Consider the following 22,451-nt stretch of genomic DNA (forward strand, 5'->3'; position numbering starts at 1 on the left):
TGCAAATTTTCATTTTTACATTTTGTTGTAAATCAACTTTTGTATTTTTATAAACTAATTTGTAAATTATTTATTTATATTTGTCAGCATTATTTTACTCTTGCATATTACTAATCAATATAAGAACGTTTCTATTTACTCATCGGGCTTTGAGATTAATTAACAAATAGTTTTATCAGATCCAATTAATTTTATATTTTAGTCACAGTTTAACTGGCATGCCAATAACCTTGAGGTTTTCGGCATGCTGGTCTCCTGTTTATATGCGGCATGCTGGTCATTCCACGAAAACATGTTAATAATATTGTGATTCAGTTATTTGTGATTCTTTATCAGGTTAAGTGCAATTGGAAAGTTCTCAGTTATTCCACATCATTATACTTCAAACAATAATCTGTCTCTTCTTTAAATAGGAGGAAAAATATAAAAATATTAGAATTATTAAAAATACAGAAAAGTGCATAGAAAACTTTTGAATCAAAATTTTTCAAAAAAGATACCTAGTTATAAAAACTAGAAAATACAAATGCTGATGAAAATACAGTAAATCCTTGTTAATTCGGACTCAGATAATTTGAAATCCCATTAGTTTGTAACTACTATTTGTCCCAGCCAGGAATATACAGATTTACATGTCAAGGAGTTTGGTTATTTTGAAATACAACTAATTCAAAATTTTAAGTGAAAATTCTGTCCAAACTGTGATATCCATATATTAACTCATTCATTTAGAATGAAGTGCCAAGAATAACTCAAAGCAAAGCCATGTTGACCAGATTATACAGAAACACATTTTCAGGTACCACCTTACCCATAGAATAACCTTTTCTTTCCTCATAAAATAAAGTTGGTCAAGATTGGGCTACAAATAATAGATTGACATATTTGTAGGGCTCTAGGCTACTAGATTTGGGTGACTTACTACTTTTGGGCTACTTTAAAAATAATTTGGATTACATTTTGAAAATTCTGCTTTACTTTTTATACAACTTATCTGGCAACCTGTGAGGTTCTCATCAGATATATACTATTTACCTGCAGTTTATTTATGTTATTATTAATTAATGAAAATAGCATTCTGTATATGTAGCTGTATCTCATTTGCTTAATAAATTACATCATTTACATGGCATTTGGCATGTTGTACAGAAATAGGCAAATCTCATATAATTCAAGTCACAATTATTTCATCCCTTGAATTTCGAACTAATGAGGATTTCCTGTAGTTTTGAAGTTTTGTATATTTATTTAACTTAACATAAATATACAAAATTTCTAGATAACTCAATAAATCAGTTACGTGCAATTAACATTTCATTTGTCACTAATTTGTAAAGTTCGTAGAAAGTTAGAACTATCGTGTTATATCTGTTAACACTACAGTGCTTGCTGATCATGTAAATTATAACAGTTATATAAAAAAAATGTATGCAGAACCAATTAAAATGTAAGCATATTCTGTCTAAATAATCGATGATATAAATTAAATTACTTATATTTTTCTTTACAAAATAAAATTTTTACCATGTCATCAAAATCAGCAGATTCTAACTCATTTAATGTTGTATCTATTTGAGTCTGTAACAGAAAATATTATTTTATAAATATAGTGAAAATATATATAAAAGATAAGCTAATATTAAGTAATTTTTGTAATTAATATTTAACAAATAGTTAAGTTAAACAATTATTACTACCTCAATTTCTGCAGTAAAATGAAAAGAATGTGCACAAAGTAAAGTATCAGTAAAGATGGATTCATCTCTCAATGGTTTATAATTCGGGAGAGGCTCGAGAAAGATGATAATGAAAAAACAATGAAAAAAAATGATCTAATGACTCTTTGTTTTCATGATCTCCAAATGCCCTAGAAAAAAATTGATAAAAATAAATAATTCTACTATTAAATAATTTATTATTTTAACAAATACAATAGCAAGAAAAACGAGATTTATTTTTAATTTTTCTAATAAAGCTTTTAAAATTTATTTATTGGGGGCGCTCTGATCGTCAAGGCTGTTGGTGACTTTTTTATGCTGCTTCACCCAAGAATTCTTTTTTGACAAATATCGTAAAATATACTTGCCTGGCATTATAATGACTTGCTACAAACTAATATTGCTACTATTGCTGATTTCTGGCATTGAACCTAACCCTGGACCTCTGCAGAAAACTCCTACTAAAAGAGGAAGACCACCTACTAACCGTTCGAATCTACCACTTAGCAGTGCAAAATCATCTGGATCCGAGGTAAATCTTATAACTGAATACACAGAAACAAGAAGAGCAGTTTCCCCAAATACTTCAGGTGAGAATTCTAAATCTACTAAATTAATTGAGACAACTAATCCAAAGTCTCCAGACATCTCAACTACAGAGCTATGGTTAAAGATTGTCGAACTCATTACGGCTAGTAACCAAAAGATTGATAACCAATTTACGTCTATTCGAGAAGAAATTAATAATATTCACAGTGAAATATTGGAATTTAAAAAACAACTTCAACTGGTGAATAAAAAATATGATAAAATTGAACAAGATTTGACTAAACTGCATACTTATACAGAACAAACGCAATTTAGAATGGATGCCATGACTAACTCTATTAATAATAATAAGCTAATAATTTATGATTTTACAAACATTATGAAAGACAAAAACCATAAAGAAATTCTAGCCTTTCTTACATTCGTCTCAAAAATGCCATTTAACGAAAAAGAGGATATAAAACTTATTCATGACATTCCCAATTCTAGAATCAACATTAAGTGTATAACACTAAAATCTGAACAAATACGTAATACTATATTGATGAATTTTAATAATCTGAGACAAAATAAATTATTGGGAGAATGGCAAAATGTAAATGTGGCGGCGGATTTAGTCAAAGATTCACGCCTGCGAAGAAAAATGCTTTTACCACATTATATCGACCTAAAAAAACGTGGATTTCAAATTAAACTAAGAGATGACTATTTCTTATTAAATCAGCATAAAATTACTTACAGCTTAGTACAACAACAGTTGGTTTACGTAAAAGATTTTTTAGAGTATATCCCTTCAACAGATTTATTAACTCGACCACCCTAAATAACGCAAAAGTAGAACTAAATAATGAAAAAGCTCAACAAGATAATCTGTTACGTATAATTAATTGGAACTGCCAAGGTCTAGGAAAAAAAATTAAAAGTAATAACCTTGCTTACCTTCTTAATAACAATCATATAATAGGTATCACCGAAACTTGGATTACTAATCCGAATATTAAATGGGACAATAATAATGATCAATTGAATATCTTTTTAACTACTGCTCGAAAACCTGATGGACCTGGCCGTCCGTATGGAGGTTTATGTTTACTGATTAAAAAAAATATTGGTGAAATTAAATTTAAACAAGAAACTGATAATTATATAATGGTTTTACTACAGGTTACGAATTCAACTATAACATTGTTATTTAAAAAACATTTAATAATTTTATTGATATACGTCCCTCCAGAACAACCAGAAACTATGAAAAAAATATTTGACCAATACGAAAAATGGAAGCACATTTCACCATACACTATCATTATAGGTGATATGAATGCTAGAATAGCTCAGCTAATGGATACCATATACTACGGCCCCAATACCTTAATTAATAATACTCGAGAATCCAAGGATAAAAAATACAATAAAGTTGGTCTGCAACTGCTTGACCATACTCACCGTTTACAACTATACATTATGAATGGAAGATTGCGATTTGATTACCCTTCGGAATTTACATGTATAAATTATAATGGATGCTCTGTTATAGATTTAACAATTTGTTCAGAACTTATGTCGGACCTGTGCGCATCTATTCAAGTGTTGAACTGTGATATGTCTGACCATTTCCCGACCTGTACCTCCTTTGAGATATCAAATAAAACTACTACTAAGAAAGAACCTTTATTCCATCAAACAATTTATTATGATTACCAAGCATATTTATCACAGATTAGCGAATATATCAAGAACACTATGATTAGTGAAGAAAATAATGGCAACGAAAAATACTTACAACTGGTAAATTTAATCAAACAGTTTATAAAAATTAGATCTCTCAAACGACGACAAATTTCTACATTCAAAAAACCTTGGTATGACTTCCATTGCTATGTGGCGAAAAGAAAGAAAAATAAAGCCTTACAACAATTTAGACTAAACTTCTCAAATGAATCATTTACGAATTATAAAAAATTAAAAACAATATATTTTAATTTATTAAAGTCAAAAAAGATCAACTACTTCAAGAATTTACAACATAAGTTGATTTCTACAAAAAATACTGATTTTTTCTGGACAACTATTCAGAGACTAAGGAGGAAAAAACTAGATTATCGAATAAATATAGAAACTTCAACTTGGAATAAATTTTTTAATAGATTTCCAAACATTATTAGACCACCATCTCCAAATTCCTTCATTCCGAATAATGATTTATTCGATCTGCCGTTTACCTCTGATGAACTTGAAGATTCAATTCGAAAGCTGAAATTAAAGTCTGCTCCTGGTATGGACCTAATAACTTCCAGATTCATTAAAGCATTACCACCATCGGGCAAACAAATATTACTAGACTCATTTAACTTCTTTTACAAAACGTCTAAATATCCAGAAAATTGGAATACAGCTAAACTAATTATGATCTACAAAAAAGGAAACCGTTTAGAACCTGAGAACTACAGACCAATAGCTCTTCTCCCAGTACTAAGGAAATGTTTTACATCTATTCTTGTAATCCGGTTTCAGCGATGGACTCAAGAAATAAACCTTAATTCAAAATTTCAATACGCTTTCACTAAATCCAGAGGAACGGAATTTGCTATTTTTCTTTTATCTTCGATTATTCAAATATATTTACAAAAAAAACGAAGAAAAATTTACGCTGCCTTTATTGATATCTCTAAAGCTTTTGACTCTGTCCATGTACCGACTCTAGTCAACAAATTAAAACAATGTGGTGCAGGTAGCTGCTTCTCAGGCTCGATTATGAATCTTTTTTCTTTCTATAAACTATATATCGTGAATGACAAAGTAAATAATCCAGAAATAATTACAAATCGCGGACTGCTTCAAGGTGAACCTCTATCTCCGTATCTTTTTAATTTTTACATAAATGACATAAATAATCTATTTGACAAGGACAATGAAGGAATATATATCAACGGCCGTACCTTCCACCATATCATGTATGCAGATGATCTGGTATTATTAGCACCTACTCGTATAACATTGCAACATAAAATCGATAAAGTAAATAAATACCTATTGTCGTTATATTTATCGATCAATGCTTCCAAAACAAAAATAATCATATTCAGAAAAAATACTAAATTATCTAATCAAGAAACAGGTTTCTACTTAGACGGCAGACCTCTCGAAATTGTCAGCAGTATAAAATACTTGGGAATAACTTTTAATTGGAACGGATTATATCAACAGCACCTGAAAGTACTTACTGCAAAAATTAATACATTAATTGATAATACTATATATTTATGTTCAACGTTAAAAATTTCTGATTTAAAACTTCAAATTAAAATTTTCAATGCTACTATTCTCCCTTCTCTTTTTTACGCCAGCCCGGTGTGGGCTCTTGATTATTTTTATAAATTAGAAAAATTCCACATTAACTACTTACGTAAAATATTTAAACTTGAGAGAACGGTACCAGGTTATTCAATCCGAGCAGAAACTAATAGAATCCAAATATTTCCTTGGTTTCTAAAGAGACTAATAAGATTTTATCATCGACTTATATATACAGATGACGAAAATATAAAATTTTTACACCAACAAATGTACCAAGCAAATGTCTTAAACCCTATTAAAGATACCTGGCAATTCAAATTCAATAACACTCTTCAACAGTATGGAATTTCAAGTGCATTGCTAGACGAATCAGACTTAAATTGGAAAAACAGTTATACTCTACTGATGGATTCGGCCATATCGCATTCAATAATTCAGGATCAAGATTCAATACTAAAATCAACCTATCATCCCTGGTATTCTGAGATTTTAAAAATTCCTTCTGATTCCAGATTTATTACAGCTGATATAAATATGAATATTAAACGATTATGCTTACAACTCCGGCTTAATAAATATTCCTTACTGGTTAATAATACATATATAAACTTTTCCAATCAAAACTGTTACTGGTGCAAAACAATCGACTTTTCTATTACTCATCTCCTGAAAGACTGTGCAGCTATTAATAATTATCGTCAAAAATATCAAATAATAGAAATACTTGGCATGAATCAAAACTTAAATTACAAAACAAGAATTGGTAATCTATCAAAGAATGAAATGTACAAACTAAATAATTTTTTTACCCAAATTACCAACATACTTAACAATGATGTTAATAATCAAGTCTCAGAGAACGTCATTTAATAATAACTTCTTATATGTATAATTATATTTACCTTTTACTCAATTTACATGTAATAACAAAACTACTATATGTTGTACAACTAGATATTACGTGTTTCTTTCATGTTTAATTTACCCCCCTGTAACAAGGATATTCCTTATTACAATAAAGATTGATTGATATAAATTATTATTGTTTGTAACAATATATTACAAAATATTAAAAATGCCATAAACTTATATATACTACAATTTCTACTTTTAGTTTTGATATGAAATTAACTTCATGATAATAATGGTAAAATGATGGTAGTGAGTTTCCAGATGAGAACTTAATAGCAATTGAATGATTTGGGATCGTACAAAGAAACTACTTAATCTTTTTGCTTTTTATTATCAAATTTCTGTGGTATATGACACACCATAAATCCTGCTGTAGTCTGTTTTCTTAAACATTGGCCAAGTAAGTCTAAAATGCTAATTGATTTTCTCCATATTCACAGATAATTACAGAATTTCTTAAAGTATAACTGTTATCCAGCGGCATGCCGTGACATTTGATGATAGGGAAACTGTGTTTCTGTAAGAAGCCGACTTACAGGGGCAATCAATTAATTGCGCGTCAGGGCCCGTTCGTATTCGTTTGTTCGATAAGCCAGTAAAAACCGTATACTTCTTTAAATGTATTTTTAATATTTATTAAGTACGTCAGATAATCTAAGAAAGTTTAATATAATTACCTCCGTTATTAGATTCAATAAATTCCCTATGCCCTCTAAATGCCAATTCTTGCTTTGAGAAAAAACATATAACATCTATTAATTTAGATATATCTATTAATCGTAATTATCTTGTTATAATTTTCAATATTTATTTTATATTGTCTACCAATGTTAAATTCTATTCTATTTTGATTTCCAAATTGCTTCAATTTAGACATTCCAGCTAGAATTTAATATCCCGGGCAGCGTCCTAAGATTAGAAACAAATAGATTCAGATTAAATACTATACTAATAAAAAGATATTTAATGATTTTACAAAAAATTATTAAGGCAGAAGACATAACAACAAAACTACTGTTTTTACTATACCACAAATCAAGAGAAACGGATTTAAGACGAAGCTGGATAATGTAGTTATCGAAGATAGTAAATAAATATGGTTTCTCTATTAAACTGTTTTTGGATTGTACATATAATATGGAGCAATATAGTAAAGAAATAATATACAGAGCTATGGAGCACTCCATTGTTCAAGATATTGAAGATATACGAAAATGAGAAAACACAAGCTGGTATACAACAATTTTAAATTACCCAGTGAATAACAACTATATATTGACAAACCTAGCCTTTAACATCAAAAAGTTTTTTATACAGATTAGGCTAAATAAATATGGAATAATTATAAATGACAAATATATAGACTACACCCAATCTAAATGTCCAAATTGTACCAAAAATTTATCTAAACTTCATATTATATGCGAATGCTGTAACGAAAAGGATAAACTACAAAAGTTCCAAATTGGGCCATTGGCTAACTGTACCAGCGAGAAGGAAATGTATAAGATGTTTGATAGTGCTAATACTAACATGATTTATATGTTATATAACTACGTTAAACAATCTACTAAATCAGGTGAGCACCTTTTTATCAACGGGCCAATTTAAATTTTAAAATTTTTTTGCGAGCCGCACATAAAGTAACACTTATTAATAATTTACAAAACTTTATTTATAATAAACATTAGAATAAAAAAATATAAAATTTAAAAAAAAGTAAAGATTTCATATCTACCTAGGTACACATTAACCAAATTTTAATGCAAAATAAAAACAAACAAGAAAAGAACAGAAAAACGAATTTACTTGAAATTTTTAATGAGAAATTTGGCACTGTTTTTTCGATACAAGCTAATCAATATCAGCCGGAATTGATGAGGTAGCTACACGTACGCAGCTTTCTAATCGTGCATCACTCAGTCTTGATCGGTGGTCATTTTTGATTAATTTCATGGTTGAAAATAATTGTTCGCAAACATACGTACTTCCGAACAGAGACATCATTTGCTTTGCATTTTTCGTCAAAAGCGAAAATTTCTCAGGTCTCACATAAGATTTATAAAAATTTTCGATGTTTACTGAGAAAAATACATTTTTTTAAATCGGTATTATTCTGCATGTCAATCACTTCCATTTGAAAGTCTTCGGGAACTGTATCCACATCGATATTAAATGGCGAGGAAAACCGCCTTTCTTCTCAGCTTTGAACATTTGGAATCGTAATTGAAATTCATTGATTAAAATGTCTATATATTGTGCGTATTTTTGAGAAGTAGTAACGTTTTCTTTTTCTAAATGTGGAAAGTGAGACATTATTCTGCAAAAGATGCTGTTTCCACAATTTTAATTTGTGCTCAAAACCCTGAATTTTATCATACAAATTGTGAATAAACTGTCCTTTGCCTTGAAGTTCCACATTAAGATCATTGAGATGCTGAGTCATGTTGATAAGAAACCCAAAATCGCACATCCATTCTTTATTACCAAAATGAGGAAAGGCATATCCCTTCATATCCAAGAACAATTGTATTTCGCTTTTTAAGTTGTATACTCTTTTTAGCATTGCACCTCTACTAAGCCAACGTACTTCGGTATTAAAAACCACGTCGCCATATTCAGTTTCTAAATCTTTCAGGAATTCTTTAAATTCACGGTGATTTAACGCGCGCGACTTTATAAAATTGATTAGTTTAATTATTGGTACTGTGACATTTGGCAAACTCAATCTTTTCGCACACAAATTTTCCTGGTGAATTATGCAGTGGTTAACGAATATTTCCCTTCCTGTGACCTTCTTAATGTCTTGAAATAGCCTTCCCGATACTCCTACCTCCATGCTTGACATTGCTCGTGCTCCATCTGTCGATATACCAATAATCTTTTCTAATGAAATTGAAAAATTTTCCAACACAGACTTTAGTTCATCAGTACAGGTCTTTGCCGGTTGTAGTCCCTTGCATTGGAATCAGTGAACACAATTCTTCGGTAATATTAAATTTGGTGTCAATACCACGTAAAAATATAGCCAGTTGTGCTGTATCGCTAATATCGCAACTCTCATCAAGTGCCAAAGAACAGTATTCGAATTTTGCAATGCGTTCACGAAGCGTTGTTGCTATGTTCTCGGACAAGTCTTCGATTCTCCTTGCAATGGTGAATCTTGATAAACTAATGTTTGAAATAATATTTATTTTATCAGGAAATGCTATTTCTGCAACAGCAGTCAGACATTCTTTTATCATCTCTCCATCCTCAAAGGGTTTCATTTTTTTTGCCAGTATTTGACTGACAACAAAACTAGCCTTTACTGCCATATTTGATAAAATAGCTTAATTTTTAAAAATAGCCTGTTGCTTTCCCAAGTTTTTCTCCATTTGATTAAACTTATCTATCCAGAGTTTTTATATTGTTGTTCATGTTTTGTATCGTAATGCCTTTTTATGTTACATTCTTTTAATGTCGACACAGTCTCTGAGCATATTAAGCATACAGCTTTATCTTTGACGAAAGTGAAAAAATAATCAAATTTCCACTTTTCTTGGAAATGAGTGTGCTCATCCGCAACCTTCCATTTTTTTGTTTGCTTTTCCGACATGCTATTATGGATTAAAAATTTGAAAGTTAAAAAAATTTGTAGGAAAACTTAATTTTGAATAAAAAAAACTCTAATATTACCTTTTTGACAATAATATTGCACTCACGCCTTTCAAGAAACACAAGAATTGCTAAAATTGCTAGTTAACAGCTTACCAGTCTGACTGATTGTGTGACAGAAGCAAACACAAACAAGCACAGACGTGGCGCGTTCGTATTGCATGTTTAAACAAGTTGCCGATAAGTGAGTAACTCGTCACAAAGAATTGTTTCGGTTTAGTATGTACTACCATTTTATTATAATTAATTTTATAATAATATATTGATGGGAGAAAGTCGATAAATAAATTCAATTTTAGAAATGCTTGGCGGGCCGCATAAACATGTTTAGCGGGCCGCGTGTTGCTCATCCCTGTACTAAATGATAATTGTGACAAAATATTAATGAAATTCTATAGATCAGTAAATAGAAAATATCAATGTTGTTGAGATGTTATTATATGAGTGTAAATATGCATTTAAATAAAACGCCCTTGTAACAGGCGAAAGCCTTTTACGCCAAATAAAGATCAATATTATTATTTTTTAAAAAAGTAATAAAAATAATAAAAAATAATAATAATAAAAATAACATTAAACATGAACACATTGAAGAAGGAAAAAAAATGCTTTAATTTTACGAAAGAATCGTCATTCATCATAAATCTTATCGTCAAAATGTCGAAATTTTTTTGTCGACGTATTTATATTTAATTTAGGCATTAGTCTTTCTCTTTTAATAATGTTTTCTTTTTCATTATATGGTCTTGAGCCAAAACTTTTTTGAAAATAATTTTTTTAATCACTAGCCACGATATAAGGGCTAAAATTAAAATTATAAAAAAAAACTTACTTGGTAAAACAAAATGTGTGATGAATATACATACCTAGTACAAAAAATTCTTCAATTGTATGAATATACTTTTAAAGAAACTTATAATTAAATATAACTTTGTGAAGAAACGTACATAAAAATAACAAAATATTCTTTACTTTTAAATCTTAAAACAATCCACTTAGTGAAATAGCTCCCTACGAGTGACTAATGAATGGAATCAGAGACATCCTGGTAGGTGTGCAGCGCATGCATGCACGCAGGTTGCCAAATCCCGAGGGTGCCGATACCGGTCAATGTCAAATGCCTCTCTTGTCGCTTACTAGTATATATCAAAGGACGCGACAGGGCTGTTGCAAATTCTAAACGTTTCTCATCGTATATGTAAATATGTTAAACTTAATAGTCATTTGTTTTCTAACTACTGTAATTCGTTTTAGTACCAGGTGTACACGGAAATCAGTTCCCCACTGTACTGAGCTAGTAATTGGTTCGGTTAAGCTTTTGTTTAAGTAAAATTCTGGCTCTTTCAGCAGGGTTTTATTTATGTCCCCATTCCCTAATCTCTTAATTATTTAACTACTTCTTAGTAGAAATAAGTCGAAACCAGTTACTTTGTACTTGAATATCTGTAGTCTTGGGAAAACATTGGAAAGACAAATTTTTATGACAACGGATATATAAATCGTAAATTTAAGGAAAATAAATTCTAGAGCTTTTTTTCGTACCATTGTATGTCTCATTCATTAAATTTGGTTGTAAATGATGCTGCCAAAGTAACAGTTAATTTTTTAACACTGTACTAGAATTGTACACGTTTTTTCTGCATTCTCTTACAGATGGGACATACTATAATCGTAATATCACCGGTTTAACATTGAAATCCGTAAGTAATATAAGATGGGAGAACAGAATAAACGCAGAATAAATATATCAAATATTTTAATGGATTTTTTTTAACTCCTGTCAACTATACGGAACTATCATAAAAACATGCCAGTAAACTCCTATCGGTTGGGTTAAGTTATAAATCTAGTCTAGGGTGGGCAACCTTTTTTATAACATGGGCCAGAATAAATTTTATGTTTTTTCCGCGGGCCGTAGTAGTTAATTGACGCCTTCTTGTGACTCTTAATTTTTTTAGTCTGCAAATATGAAATAAATAAATAAAAAGTTAATTACTACATTTATTTCTCTTATTGTTTTTGAAAATTACAAAGAATTGGAAAAATAAGTATTAATTAGTTATTTTTCCAATTTAATAATCTATTAAAGATCTCGCGGGCCGGATAGAAACTTTTCGCGAGCCGTAGCTGGCCCGCGGGCTGAGGGTTGCCCGCCGTTGACCTAGTCTGCTCATGATTCACATAATCGGGCGAGGGTGGCCGAATATCTAGCAGGCGGCTAACAGCCCAGAACCGCTCCGGGATATAAAATTAGATGCTTTATGCGTGTGTTGCTTCTACCAGCTAAACCGGGGAAGGTGGGTGCTCTGTAAACCGCATGTGCCAATGTCTATATAATCTGGCTGATTGGAAACTGACCCGGTTTCGACATTCCTTTCACCACCGAATTATTCGAATATACAATAGCAATCTTATCGTTTTTTTCACATGTAGTATAGAAATTTGTAAAAGATACATAATGCAGTTATAATAAAATGTTAATTTTAATTAATTAAGAGTACGTTAAAATATGAAAATTTATATTTTATAAAATACAAGGGAATGTCATTAAAAAGGTGGAAGCAGCGCTTCCATCGCTTCCAATGACGGCACGCCACTGCTGTTATCAACTTTAATGTTGTTGAACATGGTAATAATTTTTGTAAATTCTAGTTCCATTTTCCAAAATCAATCTGGAATTCCAGATAATCAATAAATTATAAGTATGCATATCAGGACACATTGATTATAGATTTGCAGTTTTTAGTCTTTAAAAAAATTGAGCTGCAGAGAAAATCTGTTATTTATGCAAAGTAACTTTAGTAAAACACTCAATTAGGATAGAAATATACCAGAAATAAAAGTTTGCATAATGAAGATTGATAAGAAAACCATATGTATAACATTAGATTTTTCTTAAACAGGCAAATCTGCTTAAACTTCAATTTTTTGGAACAGTTGAGCATTGGGGTAGTCATAAAAATTGAGCTCTTTCAATCCCAGTCTTAACCTCTTCAGAATGCCTCTGAAAATAATGTTATTGTAAAAAATCAAAGCAAAACATTGTTTAGTCAATCTAGGGCTATTGTTTTAAATGTATATAATTATTTTTACTTTCTTTAAGACACCTGATAGAATAATTATTAACCTAAAATAAGCTTCAAACTCATTACTTTTTTATAACTATAAATTGAATTTTGACAAGTTTGAAGCTTATTTTAGTTAATAATTATTCTATCAGGTGTCTTAAAGAAAGAAAGTTCCCTAAAATAACTTCATTATATTACCAAAAGGAATAATTACCAAAAATTTATCAATTTTCAGGATATAAATTCAAATAAAAAGATCTAATAATACCAATTATACAGTGGATTTAACATGTAGAAAATGATTAGGAGAAAACTAAAGAAAGATATGTGCATAGGTGTTTTTGGTGATTTGGGAGAAAATTATAAAGGCAAATGAATGTTTGCAGTGCATAAAAAATTTTTTAAATTTTCTAAGACACTCTTAGAGACTTTAGGAAAGAAAAAGCTGTTTGATGAGTTTGTAATTGAAATTTAGAATTGGCATGTAGCTGGTTTTGTTGCATAACCTTCACCCTTTTCAAATACATATAATGGTGAGTTATACATACAAAAGTACAGTAATATTTATTCAGAATAAAGAAACAATCTGAATTTCTGTTTTCTGCTTCCTCAGTAAAGACAAAATAAACTATATCTGTAAGTACACACAAATTTTCATACTTTTAAAAATAATCCTCTATTCTTTCAGATTATATATTTGTAAATATACATAATTTAAAAACTGATGATGACAATTGATTTTCAAACCAATAAGAACAATTTGAAATGCATTCTTACCAACATAAGGAACAAGATAAATAAATTTATAAACATTATAGATTTAAGTAAAAGATATTAAACTTAAAATAAACATAAACTATATCCTTTTTAGAAAACTTCAAAGAAAGTACATAAAAATTTGAATAAGATCTATTAATAATAATCTAATCTACTATAAACCAAAACTTAAATTCAAAATTGTTAAAAAATTATTGTATTTTCAGTAATAGAAAGATAAGTTAATAATAAGTTATAGGTTAATAATGTCAGATTTATAATACTTTAATTTCATTACTTACTTTCCTAACATATGATACTGAATACGAATAAATCTTCCTAAATCATTTGATACACATTGAATTTCTGATGAACTTATACTATAAATATAAAAAACAGAATTTATATAATTGCCTTTTTTGTTCTAATATAATTTAAAACAATGATGTACAAAATTTTAATTTCTATAAAACAATATAAAGATTTTAAATTTTTAAAATATTCCCTTCTCTCATAATATGATTTTACATTATCATTAATCATTACCAGTTTATAAAGAAATGTAATCAATTAGGTGTTTCAACAAAACATTATTTTATACACATAAAAATATAATATTAATACTTATGACATAAAAATTTATTAAGCTATAACAACAAGGTAATCTTTAAAATATTTAATGTTTAGAGATATAATTCTTATATTTTAGCTTTTACTTTAGCATTTTTAATTAGATACAACTTTTATTCTCTTACCAAGTATCAGGTAATGCAAGAACCATCACCTCCCTTCCTTCTCTAACATATCCAGCATGTACTAATTGTTCATCTATCATAAGAGTAGAACTGTACAAAAAAATTAAATTAATTTAACTATAAATGCTTTTAATACGATGATAAACTTTTTATGTTTAAGCAATTAAACATACTTAAGTGGTGGAGATGATGTAACATCTGCTATCATATGATTTAATGTGATGAACATTCCTTTCAGAGACAACAGAGTACTGTCTTCTTCAGGAAATTTGTAGAGAACACCGTCCTTTCACAAATACATAATATTTTTCTTTTTAGTTTTATCCTTTTTAAAGACATATTGTAAGATTTAGATTAAAAAAAAAATCTCAAAATGTACCTCTTTAGCCAAAGAATCATTATCAGTTCCAATTGTTAAATATAAAATAATATGAGGAATATGACAATAAGTTAAATTAATTTCTTCCATGGTACATCTATCTCCACTTAATTGTTTGACAAGTGGATTATAGTCTTCCTGCAAATTATAATTAAAATAAATAAATAAATACTAGTAATGATTTTTCTGGTGTACTATTTGACTAGTGCAAATATAGGGTGATTCAAAAAGGACTTTACAACATTGAAAGTAAATAGAATTTTAATTAGAAGATTATAGAATGGTTGGGTGTTAATTTATACCATATTTTTCATGGAATAACCAGCAAGCCGCATTCCAGAAACCCCATGCTGGTTAAAGTGCGACTAAAATGCAAAATTAATCAGATCTAACAAAACTTCTTGTTAATTAAATGTTAAAGAAAACATTCCTCCAGTACAATAAAAAATCTTGTAATTTGAATGACTTAAAATCAGGAAGCCAGTTTTCATTTACAAGACAATAAAACAATTAATGACATTGACAGTGGTAGTAGTCAGTGTGGGCTACACTGACCCACTATCTTGACCTTAAAAATAACACCTTCCTCTCAAATTTCACACAAAGCTGTTATTAATTATGTAAGCTGAGATAATTTACAGAGTTTCTTAAATTTAATATGTTTATTTTTGCATTTTTGAATCAAATAACTATAAAATTCACATAAAAAAAAAGCACTCTCAGAATTCCAAGAGTATTTTATATATTATTAGAAAGAAAACAAAATGAAGAAATTAAACATATAAATTGTAGTTTTTGATGTAATGCTGACAGTTTCACAGTTTTAAAATAAAAACTCATTTGTTTTCATGTGATATAACTTGTTCGTTTTTTAATGTACCCTCTATAGAGGGATGTATAGCCTAATTTATACCAGCATACCTGCATTCCCCTGGGATAAACTGGCATGCCAGTTTTTACCATACGGAAATATATGATTCACGGTCTTCCCCAGATAGACTGGCATGCCAGTCATTCTACGAAAATACAGTAGCAAAGCCATCAAATCTGTCTCATGTAATGCCATAGTACTAAATTCCATCACTGTGAAACATTCATTTAAACTAGCTGCTTTTACTGGTGCAGTGAGGTTGCTATGTGTTTTGGTTCAAGGAAACAAAATCTACAGTAATTCAATGGAATTTTTGCAACCAGTATTGTAGAGATACTCCAAGTAGATCTACAATATGCACTTGGCAATGAAATTTTGTTGACACTTAACCATGACAAATTCCCTGGTGGCCTATATGTTTCTGATTCTGTCATGGAATATGTATTAGCAAGCCTCATTCATAGTCCTAGGAAATGCATTTCATAATCAACCATTTGGTGAGTTCTAAAACAATGTTTGTACTTAAAACTATATAAACTTGCAATGCTACAAAAACTACTGACACAAATAAAGTAATTTAAACAATGTTAAATCTGGGAAAGCATAATAATCTCTTAGGAAAAAAAATTCAGAGATTTTCTTCTATGTAATATTTATTACACTCTTGCCAGTAAATCTCACTGAACTCAAAGCTTGAATCACTCTTACAGTTACCAAAGTGAAACAGACTTCCTGCTTCGAGTTTGCCAAAAAGTTGAATTCATGTGAGATATCTGCTATATCATCAATGGTACTTATATCAAACCAAAATGACTAACTGAGGTAAAACTTGACACATTTTACTATAAATTAATGTCTCAAAAAATTCTGTAAGTCTTCCTATTAAAATTCTGTATGCTTTCTATGCTTTTTAGATTGTAAAGTCCTTTTTAATTACTATGTATGAAACAGCATATTAATCTCAACTCAATTAAGTTAGTATTAATATCAAATATTAATGATTTACCAAATTATAACTGGGATATTAATTTGTAATAAAATCTAACCAATGATTAGAATAATATATCGACACAATTGTATATAAATAACTGTAATGAATAAGTGATATAGATTTATTAATTAAATTTAAAATAATATGAATAAAGCAATAATCTTTAATTTTAGTGAATTATATATGAAACATAATTTACTGAATCATTAACAATTAACAAGTGCTACAAAACACAAATGGACAATAATTTTATCTCAAACTGTATTTTGAAACATTTGCTATAAATATATAATTAGAAAAATAGTTATAAACTATGCTAAAATATGTTTTGTTAATCTACACTTTGTCTTTGTGATGACAAAAAATAAAACTGTATAGAAAAAATACAGTTCTCAATACAGTTTTTTTTTTTTGATAGATATTTACCTGAGATGGATTATTGATACTGGAATGCCCTGCAAATCTTTGTACAGTTAGCTTTACCTGAAAATAACAAAGGTATAACTATATTTATTATTCCTACCTAATGTATTGTAAAAATAAAATGTTTAAATATATTGAAAATTCCCAAATTAAAGACAATATAACAATATTATTTAATTTCAAAAGAATTTGTCTTGTATTAAACAATTTTAAAGTTACAGTTATTTTGTATTTTGTCTGAAATAATTTAAAATAAAGAGAAGAAAGATTAAAAAGTTTTATAATTTTTCAGTTATTACTTACTTAATTTATTGTAAAAGAAATATTTATAAGTAATAAAAAATATCTTTAAAAATATTGATTTTTGAATCAAAACATGTTTCTATTATATTTCTAATTTTATTTTATTTTTTAAAATTGTAAATAAAATCTGTTTATTTATCTATTTTAAATTTAAATATTCTGTAAATTCATATAATATATAATATGATAAGAGTTTTACGCTATTTATCTTTCTTAAAAAACATTAGAAAGATTTAATAAAAAAGTTATTTTAATCATCAAAAATTTAAATTAAATTCATCTGAAAATATTTGTTTCAGTTGTTAAAATACGTAAGAAAAAAAATGTAAAAAAAAATTGATAGTAAATTAAAATAAATACATTATGTACAGTACATATATTTTAAAATAATTATTATAATAAAGTTTATTTTAATTTAAAATTATCTAAAATTTTATAAAATCAATTTTTATTTCAAAATTATAATAATCTTACCTTTTGAGCAGTAGTTATAGTTGAAAGAATTTCTCCAATTGTATTCATGTTTACTTCAATATCATCAACACTCTTCAACCAGTCACCTTAAAAATTATATATTATTCACTCTAATAAATAATCAAAAATAATACACAATTCTTATTCATTGTCATAATTATTCTAGTAAAAAATGATTAATGTACAAAAAAATTTAAAAAATGCTGAAACATTTAATAAAATACCAAAAAACAAAACGTGATATGTATAAATTAATGATGCCAATATCAACCAGATGACATTTTTAGCCAATTTGCATTATTGCAGAGATATTTATGTCTCCATAGATAAAGATTGTCTCTCTCTAGTAATTGTGAAGATGGATATTAGAAGATTTGTTTCTTCTGTGTTTTTATATTTTTTAATATGTAAATGCCACCAGCCAACTTCAAATGAGCTAAAACACTTATTTATTAATATTCTAACATAACCTGGTTACCATTGGTCCTCAATAATCAAGGAGTTGTTTAGGGAGTCAATGAACAAATTTAAAAGATATATTATTTATTATTACATGTTTTAGTAAAATAATGCACACAGTTTTGATTTTTCACTTCAATTTAATAAAAAGCAAATATTTTATTTATCCTTATTTGATTTTTAATTTCATCCTACTTGTAATTTATTCTTATCTTGTATCTGTAAGGAAAGAGATCTGCAAATTGAATCTAACTCTGATCTAATATATTCATATACAAGAATAATTGACACAGTATATCAAAGAATCATATTTTAAATTATGTTCCATATTGGTCAGCAATAAAAATTGAAAATTACACATCATCTTTCTTGACCAATTTATTTTTTAACAATTTGTGAAAAAATTTTCTAATTAGAACTAAAAAAAGGTATTTATTTGTGCTGTTATTTAATACTGCAAAGTGTTTTCTAAATCAATGCTTATTGTATTTTATAAAAATGTGATATGCATTGATGTATTTTTAAATATGAAGTATTAAGTAGCCATATACAGTGAAACCTGCTAATGAACCAGCTCAAATTGGTCATCTTACACGGATGGTTGCAGGAGGTCACATTAGCACGTTTCACTGTATTTGGATAATGTCAAGTGCTTTTTTATAATTTATCTAAGTAATTATTCTTTGTATTCCATGTAATTTTTACACCAACATTCTTGTTTTTCTATATTATAATAACTATTATTATTTTAATGATTTATGTTACAGCTTACGTATTAAGCTTAAATATCCTTTATTGAATACATGGAGTATCTTACCTATTTTTATTTTTCCATTTTTAATGGCCTCTCCATCAGGAGTAAAACCTTGAACCATTATTCTATCATCTTCTATGGCAGAACTATTTCTATTATCAAGTTGATGGAAATGTCCTGGGATTATTCCAAATAATACTTCACATAAAGTAGCTCTTCGACCATAATTATGTCTTCTAGGATCGACATCTAGTAATACTTCTTTTGTTTCACCATTTGGAGATCCTCTAAATGTAACTTTTGGCATTGAAACTGGTCTTTGAAAATTATTTTTGTGAGTTTGTTCTTCAGATTTATATTTTTGCTTTTTTACCCATTTTTTCAGTTTATTAACTGGTCTAGGTTTTAAATGATGATGAGTTTCTATAGAATTTGCATTTTCAGAATCAGCTGATGTCGCAGCATCTAGAGTAGTTTTTTTACTATTCTGAATTGATTCAACATAAAATAAATTTCCTTTTGATCCAATTTTTTCAGACCATTCCAATTCATACGCACTAGAATGTTTAAAAATAAAATTTAGAATTGTTTTTAAATTTTGCACAAAAACTAAATTTATATATTATTTAATTGGGTAGTTTACTTATATCTTTCCAGTGATTCTGATAAAATATTAACATAGTTTTTAACAAATTACATTTAGTTATAAATAGTAAATATCAAAATTATATTAAGCAGCAATAATTTAGAAATGAGAACAAATTATTTTTAAAAATATCATGTAAAATATTATAATATATATCCTTAGAAAAGGCAAAACTTCAATGCTCAACTGGATTTTTATGATTTTTAATAAAAATTATATATATAAAGCTATATTTAATTTGATATTTTTCTTTTTTATAATAATGAAAATTTTTTGGTAATTCCATTCCTGTTCAAATCTTAAAAAATGTTTTACAATAATATTTCTTATAATTATTTTTATTTATCACTGATAATCTTTCTGTTGAATTCCTAAATATTTTATATTAAGGAACCATTAATTACATTTACAATTTCATTAGTTTATGAATTGCAATTCTCACTTAACTTCTCTTTAACTATGCAAATTAGTAACTAAGATAGAAAATGTTGAATCAGCAGGTGAGATGTAGCGTTAAGATGTAGCAGTAAACTTTAAGATAAATTCTTAAAGTTTAATTTAATGGAAGTAACTAAATACTGTAGAATAAACAGAAAAAATAAATATAGATAAAATATTTTTACTATCTTACAAAACTGCAAGATAACAAAACAGAAATTTTCTGATGTTTTTCATCTCATTGGTAATTAATTTGTCCAATTTTTTTTTTTTTTTTTTATATAATCCTGTAAACTGGGCAGTTTACTTGTTTGAAAACAATAAAATTTTTGTGACTAATTTAAAAATTTTCATAAAATAACTATAACAATAACTTCTATGCTATGTAATAATTTTTAAAAGTTATGTTAATCATTTAATTTAACTTGGTGAATTGTTATGAGTGTAAAAGCATTAATTAGAGAGGAGCATGGATCCTATTATTGAAATTTCGGTAAAATTGATACATAATTCAAAATTTTTTTACACAGATACTTAAAAACTTTGACCTTTCTGACTATATATATATGTGTAATTATGTATATATACACACATTACATATTATATATATTAAAATTTAAATTTGCAACAAATTAATTGTATTTCTGTAATTTATTCTCAAGATGATCTGTCATCAAAATTGTTAAGTTAAAATTCTATCAAATCATAATGTTGTCACAGTATAATTTAGATCAGGGGTGGCCAACCTTTGTGTACGTAAGATCTACTTTTTATCTTAAAAATGTGTTGCGATCGACTTGTTGTCATAGGCATAGTCTAAGTGGCGAGGGGGGTGTGTAATACATACTATGTTTAGACACTGTATTTCAGTACAAGGTGCACTCCCATGAGCTATGGGTAGATAAGCAAAATATATTCAAAACTATTTTTCTATTTTTTAAATCACTTATTAAGTTTTCGAGATATAAGGCTCATAAAAAAATAAATTTCCAGACCCAACTTTTGATATTTGCAGCTACCAGTTCATTCCGTACAGGCAGTACCTAAAAAAAATCTTTCAAGATAAATTATATTGTAAGTTACTAAAAATCTAATTTTTTTTATCAATTGCAATGTATAAGTTGTGGTACTATTTGTTCGTAAATATGAAAAAGTACAGTATGGCTGATAATTTGATTGAAGATTATCATGGAAGAATGACATAAGATTTTTAGATTTATTCTTTGTTAATCTATCGATCGCGGGAGTGCACGTCGTACTGAAACACTCTGTATATCTACCTACGTAAAAAACAACATAATTATTTAACGGGCCAAAAAACTCACATCCAGGGGAATTAAAACAACATGACTAATTATTAACAATATTTATTAATTCGAATTAGCTACAGATAAAGACAGATTTGGAATCTATTTTATTACCTTAATAATAATGGGAGAAATAGTAATAATATTGTTAATACATGTACTAAAGAAAAGAAGCTACCGTATGACAGTACCAAATATTCAAGCTAAATGGCTGTGTTTTTCTATGAGTTGCATCATAACTGCATGCATACTGTTGCATTTGCTTCTTACGTTCAGGAGTTGCGTTCAGTTACAAGTGTAACACATAAAGACATCACGAGCGGTCGACCAAAGTTGGCTTCGCGATCGACTTGTTGGCCACCCCTGATTTAGATGACACTATTGAAACCTTAACAAGGCTGTATAGCATGCCCATAGGAGCAAAAAAGCTAAAGGAACCATACCTCTAAATGTGACCCTAACCAGAACTGCTGCCATTAAGGTTCCACATTTGGAGGCAAATATCTCAGAGTTGCACGTCGGACTTTTCTTTATTTACCGACAAATATCAGTAGAATGTCCGACCACCGTGCCGAACCATCTGTTAAACACACGCTAGGCATAGCGGAGCACGCAGCACGACTCCCTATAGCTCTGGAAGTAGACCAATTTCAGAGAGCTATATCTCGCTAAGGATCACATTCAGAAGTACGGT

General features: G+C 28.4%; 1 protein-coding gene across 1 annotated transcript in view; it reads right to left on the bottom strand.

The window, feature by feature from the left end:
• Positions 1 to 22,451, bottom strand: part of in (protein inturned) — a 42,651-nt gene that overhangs the window by 19,690 nt on the left and 510 nt on the right. The window contains 10 exon segments of the mRNA XM_067272055.1: positions 1,525 to 1,578; positions 1,698 to 1,811; positions 1,813 to 1,867; positions 14,260 to 14,337; positions 14,713 to 14,802; positions 14,886 to 14,998; positions 15,092 to 15,229; positions 17,380 to 17,436; positions 18,154 to 18,239; positions 19,430 to 19,923. Coding sequence (XP_067128156.1) covers positions 1,525 to 1,578; positions 1,698 to 1,811; positions 1,813 to 1,867; positions 14,260 to 14,337; positions 14,713 to 14,802; positions 14,886 to 14,998; positions 15,092 to 15,229; positions 17,380 to 17,436; positions 18,154 to 18,239; positions 19,430 to 19,923 — 1,279 coding nt within the window.

This window comes from Centruroides vittatus, unplaced genomic scaffold (genome assembly GCF_030686945.1).
Source record: "Centruroides vittatus isolate TY-2023 unplaced genomic scaffold, ASM3068694v2 contig_417, whole genome shotgun sequence".
NCBI lineage: Eukaryota > Metazoa > Arthropoda > Arachnida > Scorpiones > Buthidae > Centruroides > Centruroides vittatus.